Below are 18,454 nucleotides of genomic sequence, written 5' to 3' on the forward strand. Positions count from 1 at the left end.
TGATATATACAAGGAAGGGGTGATCACTAATCATGGAGCCAGGAAATAACAATGTGTTGCATGTTGGTTAGCACATGCAAGTATGAATTCCACTGTACTCTATATAAGTGAAAATAATGACCCAATAATCCATTTTCCAAGGGGAGGAAAGAGTAACACAACAATGGCATAAAAAGGTTGTTGCTTACTTTTCTTATTTTTGTCCTTGAATATTTTTGTGGTGACTTCTGCATTTTCCAACCTTCCTAAATACCACAATGCATGTTCTTTCTAATATTTTATCTCTATTCTTTTTCTTTCTCGGCCCAGGGTTTCTCCCACCCTGTCACCTTACACTTCCTCACATCACTTTCACTTGCTTATTGAAAAGTCTTGAGAAACATTCCAAATGATAGATTTGCCCCAAGAACTCCTTACAAGCTTACAGACACCTGCAACATATATCTACATTGATGTGCTGTTACAGCAAACAACACAGCTTTTCCTGAAAATGATGATGGACAACAGAAGATCTTCTTTATCTTAGCTGTCCAGTTTGCTTACTCGAAACTGGACTGTAGTACTGAAAACAAATCAATCTCAATTATTAAATAAATACTAGGCTAGGAGAGGTGCCCTTATAGCAGCTTCCCAAAAAGCAAATTAACAAAAATGAAATCAAAAGTAAATACAATTGCATTTTAGTTAACTAAATAAATAAAGGAGAAGAGCATAAAGTACCAAAAAACAACAGAAAAAACCAAGTCTTTCCTCTATGCTGTGATGTCTTTCGGCTGTAGATTCAAGTTACCTTAGGCTATAATAAAGTGGCTTTAAACCCTTGATCTGAGGTCACTTCTGACATAGTCCTAGAATCACCACTTCTGCCTCAGGTACACCAGAGCTGCAGTCCATCTAGTAGGCTTTTGGTCATCCTTGCACATCAAAACCCTTAGTTGTCTTTAAATAGCTCAGTCTTTTGGGCAGTGTCTTAACTGTCTACTTTAAAAGTGCAGTAAGGGCCCATCGCTTGAGTCCGATATCATTTGCTGCCACTTATAACAATAATGGCCACCTCTCCTACCTCTCTTAACTTAGGACTGTCAGATGTGTATTATTGATCCGAAGGTTTTCCCACCTTATACCAGCTTGCATGTTCTCATTCTCTCTTGTTTCATATGGTCACCTGCTGGGTCAACTGCCTTCTACAATTCCTGGGGGAACTTGGTATGCTTCCACCCAGGTTGCAACTCTGTCATGCTTGTGCTCCTGCCTTTTACCCTTCTGAGAAGTACAGAACACATAGTAAACTTAGTGCCCCATAAGGGCCCCTGCACTCCTCCACTTACTTTCTCTCTCTCATTTACTTTTAGTGATTGACCACTTCTCTGTCTCATCTTGGAGGTACCATTGCCTCTGAGTGTTATGGGTTGCTGGGCACTCAAAACTGAGGCTTCACTTCCAAAACCTATCCCTCAAGGTTCCAGTGAGGCCTAGATACAAAATCAAGGAGCAGGCTTTTAGCCTGCACAGGAGCAACAAAAAGGGGTCAACAGCTTTAATATTCAAAAACTGAGAACACTGAGAGGGAAATCGCATAAACCTCCTAGCCTAATTGACAAAACAAAGTTCTTTAATAATTAAGTAATATGAAAAAGGAACACCAATAAGCAAGAAAAAGCAAAACAATATCAAAAAAGTGAACAAAATACAGCCTGTAAAGCAGAAATCAAATCCCCAAAAAAACTAAAAAAAAGTCATAAATCAAAGATCAAAAGAAAAAAAAGCCACATATCCGAGAGAAAGAGACAATAAAAGAAGGAGAATTTACTAATTCAACTGTGTTAACCCTGTTGGTTTTGTAGATTTATAAAGCCTGGCGGCAGTCCCCCCAGCTGTAGCATAAGGAAGCCCTCCTCCTCAGGTTCAACATAACATAACATAACATAAAGAACAACTGAATATACTGTCAGTGTGATGTAGTAATATAAAATTAATAAGCAAAACAATGTTAAGAATAAAATAAATAATTTCAATAAGAAAAATAAAACACACTTTGGCAATTCCATAACACTTACGTCCTCTTAGCACAACAAATTTTTTAAGCCCACATAAGGACATCTAGCTACATCAACAACAAAATTGCATTTAATTATTTATTGAACTTTTTGCACTGAAAAAAGAACAGTACAAACCCTGCTGAGTGACTGGGTAATGACTGCTCTATTTCTTTATGTGACCTATACAAGCCCGCCAGGAAACAGCATCACAGAGTATTAGTCGTAGTTCTCAGTGCCTAATTCAGATGGTGAAGACCTTTTAAGTTCAGGTCCACAGGCTACCACATGCAGTCAGCAGTAAGCTGAGCACTGACACCACGTGTTTCCTCAAGGTACATCTGATTAATCCTGACTTCTTGTTTAAGAGACATGATATTGAGCTCAGTGAGCTGACTTTAACAATTCCCTAGCAAGCACAGTAAAACCTCTCCAAGGTGTGAACAATGTAATCATACCTGACATCTTTTTTATTTTGAGAGGTGCAAAAAAGCTGATGTCAAAGTGCTGAGATATTGTTTCAAAGCCGATGAAGCATTGTGCTTATATCATTTTGTTTAATGACCTTGTTATGGTTTTGTACTTGAAAGTACTTTATAAACAATTAAAAAGATACTCCAGTAGGTTTTCACTCAAAGCCAGTTTCTCAGACAATTATTAGTGCAAACTTAAAAGTTGGTAAGATTCAGTACAAATGTGTTTTGTTAAATTAATTTAAGTATTAATATTTTTAACTAAAGAAAAAAGTATCTTTACCTATCATATAATGAACTAACATATGAATACAGCTGCAAAAAGGCATTTTTACTATACTTTAAAGTATATTAATCTGTAACAATAATAATAGTTCTTAATGCAGACAAGCACTGTGACCTGCTATAATATTCCTAAGTTTTAGCGCAGACCCAAAATGACTGGTTCTGTGTCATGATATTAAGGTTTTGCTCAAGATAGGACACATTTTTGTAGGAGTTTTGCTTTTATATTTATGTTTTGCCCTCAAATTAACATTTTAACACTATTTTACATGACTTATCGGATCACCATTTAGTTGATTGGTTTTGCACATGGGTGCCACCATTTTGTATTTTATCATGTGAGACATATTGTGGTCAGTTATTACACATGTGACATCATTATGCCACAATTATTTAACATGACAGTTTCCTACTGCTGGACTCCATAATAGAATAGCGAGATTTTTTTACTTTTGATTTTTGAAATTTACCTTGGGCTGAGATCATTTTGATTTATTTTGATCTCCTGGTTAAGAACCCTGTCTGTTTCTGACCTCTTTAGCTCTTTCATCTCCTGGTCTTGTTAGATCCCGTTTTCAGGCTTGCCATTTCCACCATAACATAAGTGTAAATATATTAAACAACATGGCAAACTGTTGTAATAAGAGGTCCTGCTTAGGAACAATTTGATCTATTCCTAAAGAGAAAGGAATAGTTTCATGACCGAGGCAGAAGTCTAATGTTGGAGCTATTCCAGCAAAGTCATATGGACAATTCACTAACATTTAAGAAATAAGCATCCAAAACTAAAGGGCTAAACAAGATGGTGAGCACATCCAGCAACTTCATACACATGATGTCATTGGTGAGCAAATTCCAAAAGAGTTTTATATGATGTCATCATCATATAAAATCAAAACAGATGTTACAATTTCCATGTCAATCAATAAACTATTCTTATGGAGCCTTGTAACACCAAGAATAATACCAAAAATGCTGGAAAAAAAACGGTGTGTTTTTATAAAACACAAATGGAAGGATGAACACAGAGAATACAGAGGTACAAAAGCAGAATACATGAAAATTGCTGCTCTCTCTATGTCTACCTACACAGGTATTGAGAGTCCATGGATACACATTGGTGTGGTATGTCCAATAGCAACTCTCTCAAAGGTCAATAAAACACTCCTTTTTTCTCTCTTGACCATTGTCTTTTCCTCATGCCTGTTCAACTTTTACCTCAACTCACCTCCCATCCCTAGGCACAAAGTCACCTTTTAAAACCCCTCCTGCGGTCCCCTCCAACTAAGCAGATACAATATTACTTTTGTTATTGGGAGACAAGTCCCTGAAGCTCAAGACTTCATTTATACAGTACTTAAAGGGATCTGCGACTAAAACAGCTACCAAAGCCATTTCTTCAAAGTGACAAATATGTGCCTTATCCTATTGAATGAATTGGGGGGTCAGATCTTCTGCCAACTATCCCTGAAATACTGTATCTATGGAATGAGAAACATGGCTTCCTTAGCTAGTGGTAATGTGTAGCCTTCAATCAGCCAGGAGGTATAACAAACGTCTTGCTCGATCTCCTTTGGTTCAGTCTATCGTAAAAAGAGATTCAGACACCTGCTGGATCATCTTCCTTCTAGCACCTTTGGGCACATTGCATACTCCTTCCTGGCCATTACCTCTCTCTCTCTCTCTCTCTCTCTCTCTCTCTCTCTCTCTCTCTCTCTCAATTGCACCAACGCCTGCCTATTGCCCTTCCAGGGTAACCAGTAGGCATACTGCCACATAGTGGTCCTTAACTTCCCATGCATGCTGCTTCACCTCAGTAGAAGTGGCTTTTCCTTTGTTGCCTTTGCAACTGGCAACTTCTTTTGGTAGCTGGGCATTATTTCATGCTCTACTTCTTAATGAAATTATTTTTGGACAGCATTCCCCATTTTTAATAGAGAAACTTATAGTAATTTAAACTCACCCGGGAACCAGACCATCCTAGGAGTGCAAAAGCATAGCAGTTCATTGGAGGAATAACCAGATCCACTCGAATGGCTTTCCAGTCTTTGCCATTTATGTCCTTCTCGGATTGCTTGGAACTAACAAGTTCTTTCTTTAATTTTAGGATAGCAAAACACTTTTCAAAGTGATCCATTGCTTCAAACATCTTGCTAGGTATTTGAGCGTTATCAAAAGTTGAGTCAATGACGTCATAGTAGAGAAGGATGCCCTAAAAGAAGAGAAATAAAAACATTATGTAAGAGTAATGGCTGTTACAGCTGGCTTTATTTATTTAAAAAAGTAGCCTAAGGTAAAACTATTCATTGTTCTCTGTATATCAAGATAAAGATGTATATGTCCATGAATGGTGAGGTTCTGCAAGTGTGTTCCATATGCAGAATTAAGGCTTCTGACACAAATACACCGTTAAGACATCATCCACAGCAAGAATACACCAAATAAGAAATTGTGAACTTTCTCCTTGGCTACCCACTGCAGAAGTCTTCCTTTAAAAATTGAACTGCAGTTTGACAGGTTTTTGAGACATTTCATAATTACCTTCTTCTCTGTCTAGTAGCTTTGAGACCCTCCTGGGTCCAGCTAAGAAGACACCAGTAATCATTTTTGACATAAGTGCAATCATGACAATTATATCAAACTGACGGCTCAAATATAAGTAAAGATTGTTTTGTAACTCATGATAAAATTTAGTGGTTTTGGCTGACCTAGTTAATTTATATTTAAATTAAGGAATTTAAGTATGTCTTAATTAATGTAGAAAAGAGATGATAATTCAGTTAAATTAGCTCAGGCTCAATTATACAAACAGTTGTATCATATAGATTTTGAGAGCTGGAATTTATATAACTGCATAATAAAAAAAAATTCAAACTACTTTGGAAAGTAAATGGTTAGCATGCACACCTCATATTGCGCAAAGATAGCTTTAATTGTGCAGTCAATCTTCACATGACCTTTATGACCTTTTGCTTAAGGGAAAGATATTTCACATACTTCCCTAGATCCATAAAACTTCAAGCCACAAATTACAAGAAATTAAGGTTTCTTCATATTGCGCCTTCCTTTTACTATGTCATTTAGTTCAAGTTCATATTAATCTAGTGAAATCGCTCACTTAAACAATATTCTGTCAACCAGACTTCCTAAACCATCCAGGCAACACTGCATCCCAAAACCCTCTACAGACACTGCACCAGTAATATCCAACCAATACAAATTAAAGCCTATCACTGTAAATCCACAGATTACGGCCTGGGCATCATAATAAAAATAATTCAGGACTAGGCATAATAATGATTATGAACAAAGTTGTTAAATACCAGTAAAGCAATGCACGAAATTACTGCAGATGTCAACTATTTTTGATTTTAGCACTGTGCTGTGCCCTGTGATCTGGACTTAGAATTAGGTCACTGTCCCTCTTGTGGGTTATAAACTGCAACTAAGACTACATTCACATTACCAAGCTTTTCTTGCCTTGATTTAACACAAATCTGATGTTTTCGGGGTTGTGTGGACACAGAGATCTGATCTTTTCAAACTGGATTTGAGTCACTTTTGTTTGTTTCCCTAAACTGGATATATATGCAATGCATGACCTTGCAACATGAATTACAATGGTCAGATCGGAATTCATGTGGATTTTTGCGTATACGTATGGGCTGAGCGCTGTCATCATCAGCCAGAACCAGCAACACGGCAAAACAACAATGGAGAAGAGCTACAGCTGTGACAATAGCCAGAGCTCCACCACTGCTGGCTCCTTTCTCGTACCTACACATCTCTTGTTACAGCAGTGACAGGAATACCTGTGAAAAACAGCAAAAGCTAGCCGTCCAGCTTTTTTCCACTTTTAGACCTAAACACGTGCTACTACATGTCTGTTTAAATGCAATGTGTTGTCTCATAGACATATTTTTGTTTTTTGTGATGCAATTTACTCCTGCATAGGACATATGTGTTCACATTACAGTTAGATAACAGTTCATTTGTACTTCTGAATGTGAACTGTCAAGAAAGACAAATCCAATCTGAGCAAAATATTGAAATTAAGCAATAAGGCTTGAAATGAGAAGGTAGCATAAATAGGAGTTCACGTCAGTAAAGAAATCCAGCAATAAAAACTGTGGCTCAAATATTCTATATGAGGGGAGGCAATCAATCAGTCTGAGTGAAACCAGGAAATGGTTGTTAAACTGGTACAGAATTTAGTTGTCATATAAAGTATGTATACATGAGATCACTGGTTTCAATTAAATTTGGAGACAATTTTGAAATTGTCTTCCTCATGTCGAAAGTACTGAATTGCTTAGCTCTCTTAGTTCACACAATTTACTAAATCCTATACTTCAGGTCATAAATGGAAATCTTAAGATACATCCATCCATCCATTATCCAACCTGCTATATCCTAAATACAGGGTCACGGGGGTCTGCTGGAGCCAATCCCTGCCAACACAGGGGGCGAGGCAGGAAACAAACCCCAGGCAGGGTGCCAGCCCACCGCAGAATCTTAAGATACAGACCTGTGTAATATTCCAAAGATAAATAAAATTACTATAGAAAGCACGGTTTTTAACTATAAGGCACACAGATCTTGGAATGACATATATACCAATATTAGGCAAGCCGTATCAGTCTCAACATTTGATGAAGGCTCAAGACTTGTTATTTTAGAGCCCTCTTGTTATATTTGCTGCTGAGATTGCATCTTGTTTTCTTATATTACTTTCTAATTAACTGCAATACTTATTTGTTTGGACATTGATAGTCTCTTCCACTTTCATTCTCCCCTTGCTGATATTTGCTCTGGGTTGGAGTTGATGTGTTTTCAAAAATCATTGAGCCATTTTCACATACCTTGAATTTAGCTGAAACTGCTTTAAAATGTGGCTGAGCTGGGATGGCTGGAGACCAGGGCAATTTGTTGTTGCCAGTCAACCTAACAAACGTTTAGACTATGGGAGGAAAGAGTGCTATTGGAATAAAACAATGGGAGCACAGAGAGAAAAATTAAATTAACTGTGTTATCATATCAGCTATGACATGCCACTAACATGATAGGCACCAACTAATCTCTTACATTCTTTTCCAGATGGGGGCAAGGGAGAATGTCAAAACCAGCTATGTGACTGTTACTTGTAACCTCTCATCTGTCTCACTGAAAATTTTGTGCCTCATGTGTTTTACCCTTAGGACCTCTATGGGAAGCTGCTCAGTGACTGGGACAATCTTTAATTTCAAATTTTTACTTCGTTCCAGTTTGTCGCCAGTAGATGATTTAATAAAGGTTTCCCCTTGTGCCCTTATGGTACTGCAGTTAGACAAGAAATGAACAATCTAAATTCCCGGCCTACCAGTAGCAATTAGAGAGACACTGGTTTTAAACTTTCAATTAAGAACTATATTTTTCTGTAGTAAAACCAATAACAGCAAGGTAATACATAGGATCATAGAACCTGGGAGGGTCAGGTCTTTGTGTAGTCCTATTAGCAACAATAAGATGCTAATGAACATCCCAGTGGCTCAGTTTCTTAGTTACAGAGTATATGTTCTTAATCCAAAATGACATAAAGAGAAAGAAAACTCTTTTCCTTCCATGCTAGCACGGAGCAATGACATTTTGCATTTAACACAATGGAACACACTGAACATATGCAAATTAAAATGTAAACAGGATGTCATTATCATAAGGAAAAAGGAACTCTTCTCACACCCAACTCATGTTTTTCTGGGAATGAAAGCTAACTAAGCAAAAAACTCTAGAATTCCACTTTGTGCTCCAATATCCCTAGAATTCACTGCACTCCTGGTCAGCCTAACGGCCAACACCTGATATATGTCAGGTGAAACGTATAAAGCATGTCTTTCACATTATTGAAACATTTATTAACGCTTGTAATTTAATTTTCCAGTTTCTGGTTGACAAATAAGAACAGACCATTCAGTCCACCAAGTTTGTTCAGTTAGCTAATATTTAAGTAGTCCCAAAATCTCAGATACTTTTCAAATGTGTTCAAAGTTTCCGGTTTAACTACATGACCTGGTAGTTTGCTCAAATTTCATTTTACTGTATCTGTGAAGAACACTTCCTGGCTTCTGCGTTAGGTGCACTTCCACTTAACTTCCACCAGTGTCCTCCCATACATAGTTCACTATTTAACTGGAAGAATCCTATTGTGTCAGTTTTATAAATGTCTGTGACAATTTTGATGACCTGGATTGGGTCTCCACGCAGGTCTCTACCTTCAAAACTAAACGTTTTAACAGGAATGGGTATTAACTCTTTGAGGGCTGAATATCTTTTCTTGAAAACAATGGTTTCAATCAGAAATCAACATAAAACATCTGTTGCTGCATGCTGTGGCTACCAGTTTGCCAAGAATGTGCGGCAGGCTTAATGTCAGGCTGTCTTTGCATGGCTGGGACAGCAGCAGCGGTCACAGTCGCAGTGCATTATAATCTGGTTTCTACCTCTTATCATTGTTAAGTGGCAGTCCTCCCTGGCGAACACTGTCAGTATCACAATTAACTGGGGACCAGTCAGCTGAAGCTGGAACCTCACATTTGTTTTTGATCACTTGTATCAAAAACTGAGTCCGACAAATCATAGTCCAGTTCAGAGATAATAGGCAAAACGTTATCCACTGAGTATTTTGCTTTACGGATTCGCTTTGATCACTCGACAGATGTCAGTGTCATTTTTGCTGTTGTGTGCGCCTAGCTACTCACGAGAGCGCAGGGAATCTTGGTCAAACCAATGAATCTAACTTTCCTTCTAGTAACGAGAGTCCAACTAAAACGTAATGGTTGGTTTTGTAACAGTTTACAGTTGATTACCATTGTCAACTCCTCCTTTTGACAAAAATCGACATCAGCCCTGAAAGATTTAAATGTAAAGCACATATTTTGAAAGAAAATTCATCATAATTTTATGAATGTGGGGGAATTTTATGGGTTGGAGTAAGACTTTATAGTGCCTCTGGGTCTGAGCACCTGTGCTCCCAACCACTTACACACACATATGACAAATTAAATATACTACACTTCCGTCTTTTATAAGAAACAATCTAAAAGCTTTAAACGCATTTTGTAATGTGACTGCATTTCTAGACTCTTTTGTTTGGCGTATTCACTATTGGCATACACTATACAATTTTAGTCAGAATAGCAAGCTCATGAGTTGATTACTAAATTGGCACAAAACCACAAGAAAGTCGTGGAGAGTCATAAAGTCACTAATCTCATGGTGTAAGAAGTGATCCAGAATAATCTGAGTGGTTTATAGGTTTCCAATATTTTTTATGCAGTGTTTAACTGCTTGCAAGCATGGCTACGAAACATTTGTGGACTCATAGAAACAAGAACAAACTGGTCATGTTGTAACAAGGAAACCATATGACAATTCTTCCGTGAAATATCATGATTGGGACTTCAAAGAAGAAATACAAAGAAAATTGGCCAGCAGACGCAAATTACTGACTTTTCATGTTTTTAATAGATTAGCATAAGCAATGAAGACACTTGTCATGAGATAAAAATTGCAGAGCGTATGCCTGCTTGTAATCAGCTATCAACACAAATGAATCATTAGGTGTGAGTGGGCACACAAACTCTCATTGTAATGACACGTGAGAAAATCGCATAGTGTGCACCACTCCTATGCTGACACCTGTCTGTTTTGTTTTCTTAATTGCAACACCACAGGTTGTACAGAAATCAGGTGCACAGAGAGCTATCACCCACTGTGTGAACTTAGCAGTTATTATTGTAATCATTTTGTGAGAGATTTTGTTAAATTTAATTTTTATGGTGATCTCACTAGTTAATGCACATGTGGAAAAGCCACTCATTGAGATTTTATGAGGTGTGAGTCTGTTTTTGGTTTTTTTGGGTGCCTGTGATTCCTCAAATCCTTGTGCATTTGCCCACTTATGGTCAATTTAGGCCCTATCTTCTAGCCAATTTCTGAAATTCAGACCATGCTTGACTATTGCAATAATGTCAAAGAATAAAGCTACTTTACCCACATGGTATCTTAATCATTTTTAAATATACTGTATAAAAAATTAGATGTTGGCTTTAAAAACATACAGTAACTATAAGCTAGCACCAAACACTTATTTCCAGAATTATTAATGAGGTAAATTTCCTAGGTAAAGGAATACAGGGTGAAAAATAATCCGTCCATACATCCATCCACTTTCAGAACCATACTTAATCCACTGAAGGTGTTCAGATGCTTTGCACTTAGCACTGGACCAAGGCAGAAAAAAACAAAGGTGAAAAGGAGGATTGTTACAGTTAGGTCCATAAATATTTGGACAGAGACAACTTTTTTCTAACTTTGGTTCTGTACATTACCACAATGAATTTTAAATGAAACAACTCAGATACAGTTGAAGTGCAGACTTTCAGCTTTAATTCAGTGGGGTGAACAAAACGATTGCATAAAAATGTGAGGCAACTAAAGCATTTTTTTAACATAATCCCTTCAGGGGCTCAAAAGTAATTGGACAAATTAAATAACTGGAAATAAAAATGTTCATTTTCTAATACTTGGTTGAAAACCCTTTGCTGGCAATGACAGCCTGAAGTCCTGAACTCATGGACATCACCAGATGCTGGGCTTCCTCCTTTTTAATGCTCTGCCAGGCCTTTACTGCAGCAGCTTTCAGTTGCTGTTTGTTTGTGGGCTTTTCTGTCCGAAGTTTAGTCTTCAACAAGTGAAATGCATGCTCAATTGGGTTAAGATCAGGTGACTGACTTGGCCATTCAAGAACTTTCCACTTCTTTGCTTTAATAACCTCCTGGGTTGCTTTGGCTGTATGTTTTGGGTCATTGTCCATCTGTATCATGAAACGCCGCCAAATCAATTTGACTGCATTTAGCTGGATTTGAGCAGACAGTATGTCTCTGAACACCTCAGAATTCATTCGGCTGCTTCTGTCCTGTGTCACATCATCAATAAACACTAGTGTCCCAGTGCCACTGGCAGCCATGCACGCCCAAGCCATCATACTACCTCCACCGTGTTTTACAGATGATGTGGTATGCTTTGGATAATGAGCTGTTCCACGCCTTTTCCATACTTTTTTCTTGCCATCATTCTGGTAGAGGTTGATCTTGGTTTCATCGGTCCAAAGAATGTTTTTCCAGAACTGTGCTGGCTTTTTTAGATGTTCTTTAGCAAAGTCCAATCTAGCCTTTCTATTCTTGAGGCTTATGAGTGGCTTGCACCTTGCAGTACACTCTCTGTATTTACTTTCATGCAGTCTTCTCTTTATGGTAGACTTGGATATCGATACGCCTACCCCCTGGAGAGTGTTGTTCACTTGGTTGGCTGTTGTGAAGGGGTTTCTCTTCACAAGAATGGCTTCTTTCACCTGCATGGAGAGCTCCTTTGACCGCATGTTGTGTGTTCACAACAAAATCTTCCACATGCAAGCACCACACCTCAAATCAACTCCAGGCCTTTTATCTGCTTGATTGATAATGACATAATGACGGACTTGCCCACACCTGCCCATGAAATAGCCTTTGAGTCAATTGTCCAATTACTTTTGAGCCCCTGAAATGAAGGGATTGTGTTAAAAAAATGCTTTAGTTGCCTCACATTTTTATGCAATCGTTTTGTTCACGCCCACTGAATTAAAGCTGAAAGTCTGCACTTCAACTGCATCTGAGCTGTTTCATTTAAAATTCATTGTGGTAATGTACAGAACCAAAATTAGAAAAAAAAGTTGTCTCTGTCCAAATATTTATGGACCTAACTGTATAATTATTCTACATCTTTTCACAAAAAATGACTAAGATACAAAATTTGATTAGTGGTATGGTACAATTACAGTATGTAACTAGAGCAGATCAAATTCATAACCCATAGTAATCTTCCACCACCAGATTATTTTATTCTGTGTTCCAGACCACATTCTATAAATTGCCTTATTTAAGCAGTAACTATACCGAATATGTTTGTCACCCCAACATTAATATACAGAATAAAAGCTGAAAAGTAGCACGTTATCAGCAGGTCATGACTTTGCCATTAAGCATATGTATCAGTGAGGTTGTGGCATGTCTCTACAAATTACTGTTCTCTCCTTTTATGTCTTTGTATGCTTTGACTTCTACATTGCTGCTTGCAGCTATAGTTAATGATTAATTTGTTGTGTTGTTCTACAAGATCAGATATCTCCAAACTGCATGAAGAATAATTGTTCAGCTTAAGTAAAAATAATGCACTGTCTTACAAATGTTATGACAGTGACTATTTCAAATGCTGCAAAATAAAGGAAGATTAAACTGCTTTGTATGCTTTCAATTTTAAATTGTATATTCATTGTGATGCTGATGTAGATAGGGTGAAAAAATCATTGCCTTAATTTCAGATTTTCTGCCTGAAATGTATAAGATATACAACACTTGATATAACAAGTATAATATGAATGGAACTTAAAACAAATATGCCAGTGCAAAGCTTTTATTAATTAGTAAGGAACATAGATTAGATAGATAGATAGATAGATATAGATAGATAATAGATAGATAGATAGATAGATAGATAGATAGATAGATAGATAGATAGATAGATAGATAGATAGATAGATAGATAGATAGATAGATAGATAGATAGATAGATAGATAGATAGATAGATAGATAGATAGATAGATAGATAGATAGATAGATAGATAGATAGATAGATAGATAGATAGATAGACTATATAATAAGACTGGTGATAGCTGTTTTTTTTAAACTGCAAAACTGCCTGCAACATCAAAAGTGTTTTGACAGGAGATCTCTTCCTTTGTCAAAACTGAACTTTGTCAGATTGCTTAAAGTGTTGATGCTTAATTAGCTGTCCAGTATTATATAGTAATATTGTGGAAAAGTCCCAATGCAGAACTTGGCTATTTTCTATTGCTTATCTTTTTTGGGCAGAAATAACCTTTTCAGATTTGCAATGAGACAAATGTCTATGACATCAACAGTTCCCCCTGCTTTAATGCCCACACCCTAACATATTTTATCAAAGGCAGACTGCTTTACCAAAAAATACTTGCATGTCTAAGTGTCAGCCATTGAGGAAACCCCTTGACAAAGTAGCAATAATGCCAGCTTTGTGACTTTGAAAATCATCCTATGCCAGCTCACAGATATGGAGGGTTTTGTTACAGGCACAGCAAAACAAGATGTATGCATTTATTCAAGTCCTTAAATCTCTTATGGCTCAATCTGTCATATTAGCACAGAGTTGTAGGGTGGAGCCCATATGGAGACCTAAGGATCCCCCTTTGTGTCTGGAGCTTGAGTTACTAAAACAGGCCACTGGTTGTGCATACAGCACAGTCAGTATTATTACACTTTAATGACCAGGGGGTCCTCCAAAGCATGTGCCACTTGAGCCCCTCAACTTTCAGAAATGCCATCCCGTGGGGTTCAATGCCCTAGACGGCCAACTATGTCACCTAATTGATTGACAAGGTATATTTGGTTATAAAGTTGTTTTCAATCAAATATAAGTGGCTGTAATTGTTAGTGTTCAGGAACATTACTTATGAACGCTTTAAACTCAACATATTTTTTTCCTGCTCCTCCTGACTCAACGGTAGGAGAAAACTCTCACATACTGTTTGATGTATCGTGATGTCTAGTTATGGAAGATGTCAAACTTTTAAGGTTCTTCCTTATTTTTGTCCTTGTACTCCCCCCAAAAAAATAATTTTAGGACATTTTTGGACCATATTTTGTGTAGGAAATTACATAATTAAGATGAAGACTGTCTTCAGCAGAAATGATCAGAAGTACTTGCACATGACTATGGATGTCACATCAACCGACAGCTCCACTGACATCTCTTATACTTAATGAAATAAAAGGGTCAAAGTTACTCCTTTCCACAAAACTTTGAAAAAATGGGGGGACTGGTAATATTAGCATTTGGAGTGTGTTTTGTATGCTATTTCAAGGTTGCTGGTCATGAATTTGACAATATTTTTGATATTTGATTCTTTAACAGTGCTCCTAGTCCTCAAAGAGCCACTTCCAGAAGGTAAAATATGCCAAATTTCAAATATAAACATGTGGGATATCAATTTAGACTATTAAAAGGTCAGTGGTTTTGAATATGATGTTATTTTTCATTTTTGATCATTTACTATGGATCTAGCCTTCTGTGGACTTCCTTCAGATGGTGAAATATGACAAGTTTCTATTATGATCGAGAATATTTAGACTTTAAATATTTAAATTTGAAGCACACATTTTAATATTTCAAACATCTGATGCAATTATTTTTGTTTATTATATACTTGTACCTCATGAAGCAAATCATTACATTTCTTATGTATTACCCTGAATTAAGGCAATTTATGCTAATTCAGACTTTTTAGTATTGATGATCTGTTCTGATAGGTGTGACAGATGGTGCTGGACTCCCTTCTGTTTTCAGCTGAAGGTGCGGCCTTATCTGTCCCATTCTGCTCACGGAGGCCTTTCCAAATTGAGGTAGAACCTGAATGCATTTTTGAAAAGGAGTGACAAAAACATGACTTACAGTATGCACTTTTAGCTATGCTGAAAGCTGTTAGTCTAGTGGCAACTGGTGAAAATAATTTGGGCATGGGCACAGTTTTAGGGATACAAACTGAAGCAACACTTATCTATTATATAGTGCCTTTCACATCTATTTATTATATAGTGCCATTCATAGCTATATATCTATCTGGTCATTCCACATGCCCTTGTGGTTCTCATCATAGTGTCAATGCACATCTTGGCCTGGCCAGTACCAGATCCATACCAGACCCATAGGACAAACCCAGACTAAAATGTATTATATCTTTTCCACCATACTCCCCAATCTGATGCCAGCAATTTTCCATTTCTATTGTGCTCCAAAATGTCAGTACATGACATCCACAGTCCCCTTAATCTTCCTTTAACTTGCCGTATAGAGGTGGAAAGGAAAAGGTGCATCATTTTATACTACACCTGTCTCTAAATTACCAAATCCTCTGCCATCTTGCCCAGTTCCCCTTTCGGCCAAAACCTGCACCATAATGTCCACACACCCACCTCCATAATGTTCCAATAACGTGGACTTTCATCTGTCCTATAACACATCCAAAGCATAAGTCCATTCCAAATATTATTATACCTCTACTGCATCCCAGTTTATGATTTACCACACCCATAGAGTCATCTCCACCCTAATTTTATTCCATACTTGCTGCCAGCCTGCCAGGCTTACCTCACCTGGGGAAAAATTCACATTTTAAGATGCACAGACCCCCCCACATCTAAAAATATAACTCGCCCCTCCATCCTGTCTTGCACTCCACCCACAAGACAAATCCAAACTAAAAGTTATTCTATCTTTATGATCAGGATACCTATATTTTGCATTCCTTTCCTTCAGGCCTGAAAATTTCTCAGTTACTTTCTGCCTAAACTGAGTCATTTCACTAAGCCTGCCAAACAATTTTACTTCATGTATTGTCAGGATAAGTGTTTCCCAACCTTTTTTTCTGTAGTGGAACATTTTTTGCAAACAAAATCATCCCAAGGTGCACCACTATTTTACTAACTACAAACACATAGACATTATGTCTCATACACTTGCTCAACTGCCCAAAGGGGCTGGACTACCAGAGAAGCTGGTTTAAAAAAAAACAGCTCCAAGATCAGCATTCACAAACATGGTACTTATGAGCACATTGATGGCATCTCCAAACTGCTTTGCCTGCCCCCGTCTGTCTCAGAGGCAACTTGTATGCCCACTATCCACCAACCTTGTGAGGTTCACTGGCGACCACACACCCAGGGCAGATGGACTCTAGCAGCCAGGAAACACATCCGAAGTGCTCTAATATGCCAATCACAGAGGTGCTTTCATGCCAGCTTCTCCAGGTAGTTCTATCCTCTTTAGAAAGGCCTCAACCACCTGTGGAGCTTGTCTCTCTCAGGTTCAGACCCAAGCGAGCTACACTATTATTTCTACAGCACACCTGGGTAGCTCTCATGGTGCGCCACTGTGCCGTGGAACACTGGTTGAAAAACAATGGTCTAGATGACTGTGGCTACTTTCATGCTGCTTAAAATTTTCAGTAAAATGTTTTAGGTGTCATACCCCCGTCGTTGATCACAATGCTTCAGTACAGACACTTTGAAACAGCAAACAGGGGAATCAAAAAAGGTATTACTTACACCACATCCAGTTCACCAACTCTGTTTGTCATAACAAAAGCGAGAAAAAGTCTGTGTGTAAGCTCATCTTCCTTTTTTCTTCAAGAGAACAATTTATGAAGGTTTTTTTCATTAAAGAAATAACTGAGTTTTCTTTGATTTCTGAAGTTCCACTTGAAGTTGCCATCTCCCAAAAATTGCACTCTCTCATCGATAGTTACATTAATGGCAGGTGTGAACTGTGAACCATGAACATGAACATGAAATAGTGCGCAGACGATTGTCCAATCACCTAAACGATACTAATTCGCTGTCAATAAACCTGGGAGTGTTCGGGGTGCACAGAGCTATATCCCTGAAAAAAATCTGAAAGCAACCAATTAAATGGGAGCCTCAGGTCACCTGCTTGCCAAAATATCAAAGACTTACATAGACTCTCATTCACTCTGTAAATATAGGTATTCACACCAAACTTTTTTTTTTATTATTCACACAGAAATATAAACAAATTCAAGTCAAAAACAATTTTTAATGGACATTGACATGTGTTGACACCACGCGCACTGTGCAAATAAACATATCTATTTCATTATTATTTTGCATTACCTAATTAATTTAAGTAGAGTTTTTAAAATATTTGAAGGGGTGCGGCACTCCAGTACCCCACATTACAAGCCACCACTGTGTTAGTCTTTGCTGAAGTTTTTAACTCGTGCTAAAGCAATTTCAAATTACAGCACTCCCAGGGCATCATCAATTTAAATGCTTGTCAGAATTACTCTATATCTAATTCCATCATGATATGCATTTTGTGATAAATAAAAAGCAGTAGGTTTGAATTGCTTACTATATTACTATATAATTCTGCAATGTAAGCACTTATCACTTCTGAATAATATAAAGCTGTATTGAATAAGTTTAACTTGTCCTGAAGGAGACAGCATGTTATTTTGCCACTATCCATTCCTCTCTGCATAATTTCCACAACAGCAATATAAATGCTAAGATAAATTTTTATAGTTTTAAATTCTGAAAGTTTTTTAAATTCCAATCGATGCTTTACAGGAAAGAATTAGGAGTGACTAGAAATCAATAGTGTCCATTCAGTATTCAAAGTTACCTAATGTCACATGGATATTAATCATTTAGTTGTAAAGGCTTAAATAACTTGAAGTTGCATTTTCTTTTTCTATAAGAAATACTGTATTTCCCTAAATCTGTTACATAAATTAGGCGGCACGGTGGCGCAGTGGGTAGCGCTGCTGCCTCGCAGTTGGGAGATCTGGGGACCTGGGTTCGCTTCCCGGGTCCTCCCTGCGTGGAGTTTGCATGTTCTCCCTGTGTCTGCGTGGGTTTCCTCCAGGCACTCCGGTTTCCTCCCACAGTCCAAAGACATGCAGGTTAGGTGGATTGGCGATTCTAAATTGGCCCTAGTGTGTGCTTGGTGTGTGGGTGTGTTTGTGTGTGTC

At 37.7% G+C, this 18,454-nt stretch overlaps 1 protein-coding gene across 1 annotated transcript in view; it reads right to left on the reverse strand.

Annotated features, from left to right (window-relative positions):
* The window catches only part of dntt (deoxynucleotidyltransferase, terminal), a 374,911-nt gene that overhangs the window by 164,363 nt on the left and 192,094 nt on the right, over window positions 1–18,454 (reverse strand). The window contains exon 8 of the mRNA XM_028793415.2: window positions 4,758–5,006. Within this exon, the coding sequence (XP_028649248.2) occupies window positions 4,758–5,006 (249 nt within the window). The remainder of the gene's footprint in view (window positions 1–4,757; window positions 5,007–18,454) is intronic.

This window comes from Erpetoichthys calabaricus, chromosome 2 (assembly GCF_900747795.2).
Source record: "Erpetoichthys calabaricus chromosome 2, fErpCal1.3, whole genome shotgun sequence".
In the NCBI taxonomy this organism is placed as follows: Eukaryota; Metazoa; Chordata; class Cladistia; order Polypteriformes; family Polypteridae; genus Erpetoichthys; species Erpetoichthys calabaricus.